Source organism: Coturnix japonica, chromosome 1 (genome assembly GCF_001577835.2).
Source record: "Coturnix japonica isolate 7356 chromosome 1, Coturnix japonica 2.1, whole genome shotgun sequence".
NCBI classification, from domain to species: Eukaryota; Metazoa; Chordata; class Aves; order Galliformes; family Phasianidae; genus Coturnix; species Coturnix japonica.
In genome coordinates this window covers 11,930,512-11,943,119 of record NC_029516.1, presented here as the reverse complement: position 1 = coordinate 11,943,119, position 12,608 = coordinate 11,930,512, and the positions used below count along the sequence as shown (strand labels likewise).

The window sequence follows — 12,608 nt, the reverse complement described above, 5'->3', positions numbered from 1 at the left end:
GAATAAAGGGATTTACCGAACTCTCTGAAAATCTGAATGCTGCAGTAATATTCAGACCTTTTAAATAATTTATTGAGAGCACAGCCAACAATATGAAATTTTCATGTGTGAGTATCAAACAGGCAACCTCATAAACTTGAAAGGCATGAAAAATAAGGTTGTGCTTCAAAACAGAGGTCAACATTCTCAAGCTAAGGTAATAAATAAGTATTTTTAATGTGTTTTTAAGAAAAACCTTATGTTGGCATGTTGTAGGATCATGACAAAATCTGAATTCAATGTTTGCTAAGGAGATAAGTGTTTACTGAATAAGGGCACAGAACTCTTCCAACATAGATTTAGCTTTTGTTATGCACAAGGTGTTATCATCTCCAGAATATTTATCTTGATTAGCATATTTGACTGGTTTTTGCCTACACAAACTGCACCAGTGTCATTGGAAGTCTGTTGTTCCTATTCCCATGGATGTAATTAGATGTCGGTGAAGAACTGTCCTTCTGTTTCTACAGTTTCTACTGTAATTCTACTGAAAAACTAGTTTCACATTGAAAGCTGAAAGGAGAATTTTTTTTGAAACTGATTTATATTTTAAAATCATCAAGCCGCTTTCAACATTTAAAGGGCTCAAAGCAGTGGCTTTTAGTTGGCTGCTCCAGAGAGGTTGCCTGTGGCCACTGGTACGATGCGCCACCTCTGCCCTGGGAGCAGCTTGGGCTCAGCTCCTGACCAGTGTCACACTTTGTAGGTCAGGATGTCTAGGAATGATCCTGGTGAGCTTCCCAGCTGTCACTGGAGCACTAGGTAACAGAAATAATGTGTTATGACTGGCAAAATACATGTCATAATTATTTTAGTTCAGCCATCATTCACATACAGTTGCAGTGTATGTGGCTGGCTGTTATGTCATGCTACAAACTCTCATATTAACATTTTGTTGTGCAGAGGTGCATTTTAACAAATAATATGATGTGTTGAACTAGACCTATACGTGACCATCCTCATTAAGTCTTACAGAAAATAGTACTTAGACAGTCCTTTTTTTGGTTACAGCACGCAGTGTAAGTCAGTGTTTCCATTTTGACTGTTTCCAGCTTCTTCCAGACACCATTTTTAGAGACATCATAGCTGATGTATGCTTTTGTTAAATGGATTTGGCTTCACATCCAGATTATTCCTTTTACTGCCCCAACATCATTAATATTGTTCAGAGCTCTAAGAGCTATCAGATGGAGTATTAGTGTTTGCTGATATGCTTTGGAGCTCCTCAGTATTACAACAGTGCTTGTGCAGTTGCTAAGCATTGATGATATTGGCATAGCACCAGAATGAAGATAAAGATAGTCATTGACTCTGGTGTCCTCGAGTGAGCTCTGGGCATGGGGGTGCTACTCAGGCTCCCACTCTTCTGGGCAATAGTTGGACATATTAATAGATGTTGGGTAATTAAGTTACCCTCTGTGTGTGGTTCTCGGTGGGACTCATCTCAGTTGGGCGTCTTCAGAGCTGGCATCTAGAGCTGAGCTTTACAGTCTAGGCTCCCTTTACAGTTGGAGAGAAAAAGGCGTTTCTTGAGTGTGATTCATCTGGTCTGTTTTAGACATCTACATTAGGGTGAGATTTACAGGCTAAACAGGGTGACATAAATAGACGTGATGTTCTCAGGAGTTTTATATAGCAGTAGCACATATTCACTGGTCCACTGACTGAAACCTCAATCTCCTCCTTCTTAACACGGCTGTCCCTACACGGGAATAGAAAACAAGCCTTTCTCTGCGGCTGCCAATAGGAATTTTTCCAATACAGCATGCAGTGTTTGCAGCTCAGGGGCAGTGGTTGGACCACGCTAACAGTGGGGTGTAATATGTTTTAGGATATTCACCTGGTAAATTCTAGCTTGAATCCTCTTTCCTAAATGAGAGCCTTAATTACCCATCTGCTGGCTAAGAATCAGGCTGCCCTGGCAGTGGCTGGCCTGATCTCTCCTGTCAGCTCTCTGGGTTGTGCTGATGTATTTGCTTTTTCCATGCCAGCTGGAATAAAGCACCTCACTGCTCAGCCTGGCCACGTTTCTGGTGGCTTTGGATATAGTCAGAAACAGATCTTCAGGTATTTATTGTCAGAGAAGTTTAAGCAAGGGATTTTGATGCATGAGAACTCAGGCTCTTCTGTCTGATTTTGAACTCACCTGTTTTGGACACCTGTGGCTGTTGACAGGTCTCAGCATTGAACTCTTCATTCCTGGAGAAATGTGGGCTCTGAAGCATCTCAGATGCTTTAAAGAATTTGACCAATCCTTTGTAGTTTAGGAATATAAGAATAAACTTTGCTCATATTGCTGCTGGTGTCATTAGCACTGTCTTGCTAGGAATGTTGAAAAGGATGTTATAAGTGGTGTCTCTGCAAATAGTTCTTTCACAGGGCTGATAGGCTTCTCTGTGCATTGTTGACAAATGATGTCTCCATGTATCATGTTACAGACATCTTGCCACACATCTGCAATCTGTTTTCAGTTCTCTGTTGCTTATTACCAATTTAGGGAAGAAATTGAGAGAAGGAGATTTGATGGAATATTAGGAAGAACCACTGAAACCAGTAAAGTAGTGCAAAGCAGTACCGGTCCTGATGTTAAGATGTTTAGAGGTGCGAAAGCAGCGTAATTTATTTCCCTCCTCCCCAACTCAGTTGGTAAACGGAGCCATTGATGAGTCATCACAAGTCAGAGGTGCTGCTGAGTTTGACATCAGTCCCACTGCCAAGGAAGGTTCACTGGGCTTCTGCTGGAACCTCAATTTGCTGCTGGGTGGGAAACCATTACATAAGTGGGAGCATTTTCTCACGTACGAGTTCTGTCACTCACCTGGGTCTGTGCCTTTCGCCATGCAGAAATGACTTTTTTACTTTCTCCTACCTATATGGGGATAATCAGAACCAGTATAAGAATCCGATGGCTTTTTCTGCTTTTGTTTTTGCTGGATGGGGTCGAGGTCTGTGATTCACACTGTCCTTAGGTTCTGTCTAACTGAGTAACTGGATTTGGGTTACTTTTGAAGGCAAAGTATTCCTGTTGAGTAAAGGTTAGTTTAATGTCAGTACATCCGTCTCCGTCAATTTATTTAATTCCTTCATTTCTACTAATAAAGTTCTGAGAGGAATAATCTGCATAAAGATTCTTTATTCTTGTAACAACATACACTCGACTATTTATTTACAAATGCCTTCATCAGCACACTGTTTGTAAGGCACACCTTGAAAACTCTACCTGAGTATAGATTGCTTGTCATTGTAATGTCTGAGCATTGTGCCTCTGAATAAGGCATCTGAGCTCATTCTCTTCTTCTGAGCAATTTCATCTGTAATTAATGTTTCAGAGGGCGGTCTGGTATTTTAAGGATCTGGGCTCAGTGTTATCTGTGCCCCTCTAAGGCAGTATGATGTGTTGGGATGGGTTTACACTTCGGGCTGTGCTTGCTGTCAAACGAATCACAGAACTGTTGAGGCTGGAAGGGGCCTCTGGGCTTTGTGTGGTCCAATGCCAGCTTCACCAGGGCTGCTGTCTGATAGAAGGAACCCACTTGAGCAGGGAGGGAAACTCTTCTGCAAGCTGCACCAAGCTGCTGCCTTTTGCAGCCAGGAGAACATGAAGTACCACGTGTTCTTGTATGAGGTAGTAGCACATGATATACCAGGTGTTTTCAAGGAGGTGTGACCATAGCTGTTGCTAAATGCTAGGAAGAGAGGTGTTGCTTAGGAGTGCTGGCTGGAGAAGGTGTGTTAGATTTGGTGTGCCTGTTGTCACCCTTTTGGCATGCAATGTACCCAGTGCTTACAGGAGTGCCATGGGCAGAGTTTAGGCAAATGTTGGATCTCCAGTGAGGCAGTAGAAATGAGATTTGGAGGGTGGAGTGTCCTGCTGTTCTTGTCAGTGAATCCTTTAGCTTGCTCAGGAGCTTGTTCTTTTGAGCCCTTCAAGTGAGTCAGTGTCTGTACGCAAGCGTGTGAGATAGGGTGGTTGTATGCCCTCAGGTTGCTTTCCCACTGCTGACTGCTGCAGGGGTGTCAAGCTCTGCTTGGCTCTACATGCTCTGTGGCATTGGCAGCTTTTGCTGGATTTGATGGAATTTGATGGAAGGTTTCCAACCATGACCCAGGTATGCAATAGTCTAATGTTACAGTATTACAAGAAAATAGTTTTGACCTTTCTAAGAACCATCTCCTTGCTTTCACGCAGGAAAGTCTCATTTTGGGAAGCATGTTGTTTGCCGTGATCCCATTTCTCATAGCAAACTTGCTTTCTATTTTCTTCATGGTCTAGAAAATAGCAGTTTTATACGTCATGCAGTAAAGTCTGTATGACTTCACTCTCATAAGCAATATAGGGGACTATGAATATACTTGTCTTTTTTAAATCCATGTTTGAACTCTGTTAAATCTTACCTGTGCTGTTTTGTGTCATATCTGCATTGCACATCTATTCCTTTTTAAGCTTGGTGATTGTTATCAACAGGAGCTGCAAATTCAGTTGAATTTCTGTATATATCAGCCCTCTCAAGTGGCATTTAGCTGATGTCAGAGACCAGCGAAATTCAGTACAACTTATCAGCACCATGTATCTTTTGGGATGATCCCCGTTGTCCACCTAGCACTTTTTCTGCCTTTACAGTTTAGATACCTTCTCTGTATTTCAAGTATTTAGAAAATCAAAATACAGCCACATCTTAGAACAGACGCTTGGTCCCTGAAGTGATCAGAAGGCAAGTATGCAATTGCTGACGCAGATTAATAGATTTCAATAGTACTATGTAGTATGTGTAGCATGTAACACTGAAAAGGCAGCAAACGTGATGTTTGTAATAGCCTGTGCTTCTTAGAAATACCTGAAAATTATGGCAATTCAAACCTGATTTGTTTCTTCCACTGTGCTATTCCCTCCACCTGTGGTGCATTTCCTGCAGCCTCTCTGCCAACCCCCTTCCCCTGGCTGCTTCCAGAGCCATGTCAGCCCATGGCATTGCCTCTGGCAATGCTGCTGCCATCCCATGGGGCACCAAGCTCACGCTTGGCAGGAGCCGGCCACGGGAAGTGAGGAGTCTGCAGAAGGAAGGGGCTGCATTGCTTTCCTCCCCCCACAATGAAATACCACCCTGCTGCTTCCCCAGAGGCAGGACTGGGTGTGCATGCTCACTTGGCTGGTGCATATGCCTTAAGGAGTGCACAGCAGTGTGTATGTGCTGAGCGTTGAGGGGGTGCATTCAGCAGTCTCCTACAGTGTGTGTGTGGGTAGGAAGTTGGGCAGGGGTCCTCACTGTTCTCTGAAATACCATTCTCAGAAAAGGCTGTAAGGCCTCAGCCATTTTGCAGAAAGAAGGGCAGGGCATGGGAGCACCAGCTGATGCTTGTGTGGTATTTCTCCTGAAATACTGCTGTTTTCATCGAGCTATTTTCTCAGCTTTTGTAGAATAAACCAAAGTCATCCACCTAGCCCATGTGTTCCTAACTGCATGATTCATGGACTCAACATTTTTTATCCATCATTAGAATCATGGAATATCTGAAGTTGGAGATGGCCCATGAGAACTCCTTTCAACTCCTGCATCCACACAGGACCACACAAAATTCAAACCCTATATCTGAGGGTTTTATCCAAACACTCCTTGAACTCCGGCAGCTCTGGGCTGTGCCCACAGTGCTCTGGGGCAGACCCTTTTCATTCAAGCACTGCTCATGTAATTTACGAGGTGGAGCAGCAGGTAGCATGGCAGGCTGCCAGTCAATGTGAGAGTCGTTCATGCTTTGCATGATTTTTTTAATGATTATTTGTGTCCTTGGTCTCTTTGAGTCACGTGTGAGTCCCTGGAACTGAACCCAGGCCACAGTTCCAGATCCCATCTTCTCCTTTCTTTCACCTTCTCTATGCTGCATTGTTCAGTCATAGTCCCCTCTTACCCATCACTTTTCAGTATTTCTCCAAAGAGTCTTCTCTTCCCTTACAGTCTGCACTGGTCCCACTGTCACCACCATCCCTATGCCAGTTCACATGCTGTCCTCCTGCCCTCAGATCTGCTTTTGTGTTTCCTGACTTTAAGTTATATGGGACAGTGTTGGTCAAACCTTGGAGGCAACTTCAATCTTGAGACATTTTGCACATTTTCCAGCTTTTTGAAGAGTGAGCTTCTGCTGAACTGGTATCTTCTCATTAGAAGGTTTAGACTTTTGGTTAAGGTCCCTCCCTTTCCCAGTCTTTTTCCAACCAGCAGACATCACTTTCTGCTTTAAAACGCTAAGAAACTTCCAAGATCAAAACATGTTTGGAGCTGAAATCTGCAGGAAGATCTCCTACTCCTACAAGGCAGCATGGCCAGGCTGAAATATCTTTCACAGATATTTTTTTTTCCAGCATCTGTTAATCAGCACTCAAATCAGAAAGTGTTCTGAGAGTTCTAATGAGGACAGAATCTCCAGAAATATTTAGATGCTAAAAATGAAAAGGCCTCTGTTGAGTCTGTATGAACTCTGAATTTTTCCCTATGTATATAACTTGTCCTAACTTGGAGGACAGATCATGCACTGAGGCCCTACCTTTTCAACATGTCAGTTCCCAGCTTTGGGGAGAAGGAGCTGATGGGAATGAAGGACACTGCAATTTTTTCTATCTGGGGTAGCACAACCTGTTCCTCTAACCTCATTTCAGAAATGAAGTGTTTTGACTGAAGATTCTTCTTCAAGTTATTAAATTGGTATGAGGCAGACACCATTAAACATTATTTAAAACAACAACAACAACAAAAAAGCTTGAAAGGATAAAACTGGCAGAGATCTCAGGATCTGAAAATAGAGCCTTATGACTGGAATTATCGGGTAACTGTTAAGTAGTCATTATCAGTACCACCTCTGATATTCGCAGCATGCTGTTGCCTGATCTGAGCCTTGAGATCATCATTCGCAGGAAGATTTTCTCAGTCCCCATCACTGGTTATGTGAGGGCAGCCATTTCACAGAGCTGCTTTTGGAGTCCTGTTTGGGGCTGCTGAAGCCGTGTGCCTGCAGGTGCTGCCGGATGGGCAGAGGGCTGTGCCAGCCATCTCCTGCCCACTGAGCACCCAGAGCCGGATGCTTCTCCAGATGTTGCCCTTCCATATGTTGTCCAAGGTCCAGGTGGGCATTGGCATCGCTCCTCGCTTCCAAAGCACTGGATATTGGGGGTCAACTGCATACATTGTGAGCTGGGGTACAGGCAGAAATAACGCCTGGTGGAGGAGATCTCACAGGAATATTTCTGTGCATCTTAAAAGCGAAAAGAAAGAGCCCTCAGTCAAGCCCTACTCCCAGCATAAATCCTCAGTCCTGTTGCTGGGCTGTGCATTAACACAGCTTTGCTGCTCTTAGTCATTAGCGCTTGGCACTGTGTGCGCTTTCTTTCATTTTATGGGAACCTGATGTATTTCACCACTGGATAGAGAGAAAAAAAATCATCATTGAGATTGTCAAGATTAATTTTTTTCCTCTTGAGGAACTATGAAATTATTCTGAAATGTATGACACGTGTATAATAACAGCCTAGTGCTCTGTTTTTAAAAACTGTGCTAGAGGCATTGTGTAGTTTCCCAGAGGCTTAATGAGGGAGCCATACTGTGTTGGAAATTTTTCAACAATAAAAATTGACCTATTACATGCTCATGTAAAATGAGGGCTGACAATCACACAAATATGTCCAAAATCAAATACAGGCATTGTAAAATATCACTTCTTTCCTGGAGAGAAACTGGTCACCTGTTCCCAGTAGGGTTTTGCATTATATCCTATTCAGTAAAGAATAAGATGCTTCCCCATGGGGAAACGAAATGGCCGCAAAGTACTGGCCCAGTGCCCTTCTATGAATGCTTTTTGCTGACTGTTTTGCCAAGTCTTCAGAAATAACGCATAGGCATATTTTTTTCAGCATATGTTTTGTCTTTTTGTTGCTTCAAAAGCACAGAGAGAAGAGAAAGGATTCTGCACTATTCACCCCTTCATCACTGAAGAAAGGAAGAATTCATTGTTTGCTTGTTTGATTTTCTTCTTCCCTCCATAATACATCTTTTATTTTCTAAAAGTCTAATTGCTTTTGCTGCTCTTTTAACATTCACCATAGAAGAGATGATTTTGTAAAAAGAAAATGGAGCATATGGCTCTGAAGCTGCTATCTGCTTTCAGGGGAGATGTACATAATAAAACACTGAAATTTGGAGTCATGGCCGCAAAAGGTTGGATTTGAGAATTATTCAGAATACCATCAAATAATAAAAAGAAGGAAGGTAATTAAATATGAAGAGTTAAAGAATAAATTAAATGTGGTATATATTGCTCTTCTGATCGGAACATATTAAGGCGCCGTCAATGTTAGCATGTACTGTAGATACGTAGTAGTAAATTTAAGCCAACATGTAGCCTGGATGAAGCCCTGTATGAGTGTTTGGGCCAAGAAAAAGTTTTCCTGATGCATGTATTTCATTGTTTCTTGAATGCATATGTTCAAACCACAGCACTGTGAGTCAGTTCCTCATCCAATCACCAGTGTGTGATGCTCCAGAGCACAGAGCAGTATGAGGGGGGGGCATATGATGTAGGGAGAGGTTGGAGTTTGCCAAAAATCCTGTCAGGCACTTATCTCTGTGTGTTAGGAGGAAAAAAAGGGGGGGGGAGGAAAAAAAAGAAAATGAAAATATGAAAGCAGAACCATGATGCCAAATATGGTCTTGATGCATCTTTGGTGTACATGGCTCCAATTTGTGGGACACTTCTTCATCAGGGAAATGTTTTTGTGTGGATTTTCTTGAAAGTTCTTTGACCTTACTAATTTATATATTTTAACAAAAAATAATAAATCAGATAGGATAGGCCTAAGATTGGCAATGCAGTTTATCTGTATTTAAATCAATTTGGGTAAAGGTTTATAACAAATAATGTAGAAAATGATGATTTTAGATAGACAAAAGTCAAGAGGAAAAGAGAAGATAATGTACGTAATTGTAAAGCTACCCCATCCTTGTTTTGTGTAAATATTCCTAGTTTTGAGGTAGATAGAATGTGAGAAACATCCTAAATAATTATGGATGGGAGATTATTACAATGTGAAAAAGGTTGAGTGCCACTGAGGGAAGTCAGAGAAGTCATTCTGGCCATAGAGAATATTGTCTTTATATTTTGGGAAAATCCATCACTTAATAATTCAGATATTTCCAGGATGGAACTACTGAGGCTGGTGGTATGTGTACAGCTACATGACATGAAAGACAGTGAGATAAAAACGTGAGAATTAGTGTTTACAAGAAATAAATAGGTATTGCAAGCACTGTCAGTTTTAACAAGGAATATCTGTTGTTGCTTGTGGATGTTATCTGGATTATTACTTTACTGTTACTATATAAGAATTTCTTTGAAATACATTTGTGTTATTTAAATGCATATAATTTATAATGATTAAGCTTCTCAAATAACTTATGCGTTCAATCTCATGTTTGATAACAATATCAGTAACAAGCCAATCCAATTTAAAAGCTTTTACTATAATTTAACATCTTGACAATTGCTTATAATCCATATGTTACAATGATGTTTTACTAACTTATTGTGCAATTAGTCTATATGTTATATTTAGCTTATATTGTAGTTTTTGCTCCTAGCAAAGGGAGCTTCCCCAACAGAGATGGTCGCCACCACCCTTCAGATATTCAGATGCTGTTGTAATGCTCAATTTGTGCCTGATTCCTGCTGTAGATGATTACTGGTACATGACTTATGATTCATTTAGGAACAGAAGCTGACTCAAGCACCAATAAACGCCTATCGTTTACCTCTAAAACAGTCAATTTTCTTTAAGTAAACCCCAAGGAAGTTGCAAAAGTGCATACTGAAATGTGGTACTCACAGCTTGAATGCTGAGCAAGTTGTTTGGGAAAATTACATGGGAAAGCCAATTTAAAGTCACTGAAGTGTCGTAAGTATTGAGAGAAATAGGCAAATTTGCTGTTCAAAAAGTGTAGCCGGTATCTAATTCAATGACAAGAGTCTCTTCACAGTAAGATTTAAAATAGTACTTGTAAATAATTACACGTATTTTATTTCTCTCGTTCCAGTGACTATTTCGACAAGTACCTTCTTTGATGGCTTACTGGTGACTGGGCTCTACACCTCTACCAGTGTTCAGGCTTCCCAGAGCGTTGGTGGTTCCAGTGCTTTTGGATTTGGTAAGTCTGAAGTAATTCATGATCTGCAGCCAAAGATAATGAATGCCTGATCATCCAGAGTTTATCAGTAACAACACAATTACTGACACAAGTTAATTTAGGCTCAGTAATCAAGAATACATGAAAGCCAGCTATAGCTAGTGAGGTAAGTATCCAAGTTGGCTCTTTAACATTTTTGCTTGTATTTCTTTCTCTACTTTCTCCATCTTTGGTCAACTCTGGTACTGACCAAATTATGATAATTTTAGGAGACAAAATTTCAGCAGCTGTTGTGTGTAGAACAGTCATTTCTAAATGGAGTGACGTTTGGTATAAATTTAAACATTTACCTCCAGTTGTCTAACTATTGAACTGCAAAAGTGATTCAGCTTAATGTCACTTTACTTTTTCCACTCACTTAAGAATAGTGTCTTCCTTCAAACCAGGATACTGACCAATGTATTTTGTATAACCAAATCTTTTCTGTGTGGAAAAAACAGTCATAGTACAAGAGGTAGGAAGGATTTTTTGTGGTACAATTATACACTTCAAGTCCTGTTCAGTGGCAGAAGACAGGCCAGCTGCATTAGGGACAACTGCTTTGAAAACTCTCTTCTGAATTTCTGCAAGTTATCTGCCACTATATATTCTGTAGACAAGTCGTTATTTGGTAGTAGTTTTTATTAGCCCCACAGAGCTGTTATCATCTATGCTGAAGGAGGAATGCAACATCAATAGATCTAGACTGCATGTTTTCACCTTCTACTTTGGTCTTCTTGTCTAGATGACACTTAATGATACCCAGTAGTGATAATCCTTCATTGTAATTTTCTTTGTAACAATTCATATAAAACTTTCTAGGGCCTGAGCGTCATACATCAGATGTACACCTCCTTGTAAATGAAATAGTGTGATGTAAGTGAGCTCGTGTTGCAAGTAGCACATTATTTAAAAATGTGAAGAATAGCTTGAGAAGGGCTCTGCCCTGGCAAATGCAACATTTTAAATAAAAATCTCAGTTGTGTTTTTTTTGTTTTTTTTTGTCACTAGCTCCTATGCTTACATATATATTGAAAAAAAATGGTCTGAAGGTTTCAGAAGAGCTTATGCTCTTGTGTGTGTCTTTGCAGCCACAGTAAGAAATAAACAGTGAAGGAAAGATGGCAACAGCTTTTGAATTTAAATTTCTATGCATGTACAATGCATGATGTACTGATGGCTCCCAGCATGGAAAACTACGCTCTGCAGTGAGAGCTGAGAAGGCTGGCCTCTTCCAAAGAACATTCAACACACATATGATCTGCATTTAAAATAGTCTGGTAGTTCAAAAGTTGACAATATTTTAAAAGCTACAATTTGCATTAGAAAGAGAGTGTAGTTTCCACCGTATGTAGCAAGTAGTTTAATATACTAATAGGTAGAAATGGCATTGTTTCATTTTCTGACACAAACATAAAGTACTTTTTAAAGAAAGCCTGGATCCATCTGTTGTGTCATCATTTCTAATTAGCAAAGAAGCGGCTCCTCCTTTCCAGCAAGTGGTCATGATGTTCAGGTTAGATTCAGCTTGCTGGAAATGATTTTTATTTTTTATTTATTTATTTTTTTCTAAAGCTGATAACTGTGTAAGATTCAGAAATCAGAAGTGAAAGATTTATGTGGCTTAGCATGGAGTTGGGGGGTGGGCTAAGATGGGCCTTTAAAAGTACGAGGATGGCAGTACTCTGAAATTGGGTTGATTGTAGCTGCTTACAGTGTAAGGAAGAAAATTTTTTCTCCACTGCAAAAAACAGCACTGGAATGCTCCTGTCCACATTACTCAGGAGGTCACATGAGATTATCATCACATTCCAGTCTCTCTCCACTCTATGAAGTCTTCCCAACATACACAGATCTGTCCTTTTTTCCCTTAAGTAGCTACAATTATCTTTTAATTACCTTATTTAGGAATTCACTTAATGGAGACACAATCACTCTCAGTTAACACAGTTAGTTAAACACATCAAGAATCTTTGAAGAAAAATGATAAAATGTTAATACCAGCATGTTTAATTATAAAGGTTGGGATTTTTTTTCTTTTTCATTAAATATTATGTAGTCAAAGAAATAGTCCTTGGCTTCCTCTGGAGGATTATACTAACATGAAACTTTTTGAAATATTTATTTGGGAAACTTTCTAACAACTCTTCTAGGGGGAAGTGAGTCAGCTTTTGGGGGATGGAACTTAAAAGTTGTCTTAATTATTCATTTTTTGTCCCAAGCTATATCATTATCTGGGTTCAGACAAAGGTAAAACTAAAATTGTAAAGCTAAAAGTGGAACCAGGATAAATCATAAATACATACCAGAAACCTCACCAGCCAAGCTGTGATGATATTTAGCAAATAAATAATTCTTAAATCTAAC

At 40.3% G+C, this 12,608-nt stretch overlaps 1 protein-coding gene across 3 annotated transcripts in view; it reads left to right on the top strand.

The window, feature by feature from the left end:
* Window positions 1-12,608, top strand: part of RELN (reelin) — a 251,068-nt gene that overhangs the window by 29,776 nt on the left and 208,684 nt on the right. For all 3 annotated transcript variants that reach the window (XM_015884323.2, XM_015884245.2, XM_032442336.1), the window contains exon 2: window positions 10,113-10,223. In XM_015884323.2, coding sequence (XP_015739809.1) covers window positions 10,113-10,223 — 111 coding nt within the window. The remainder of the gene's footprint in view (window positions 1-10,112; window positions 10,224-12,608) is intronic.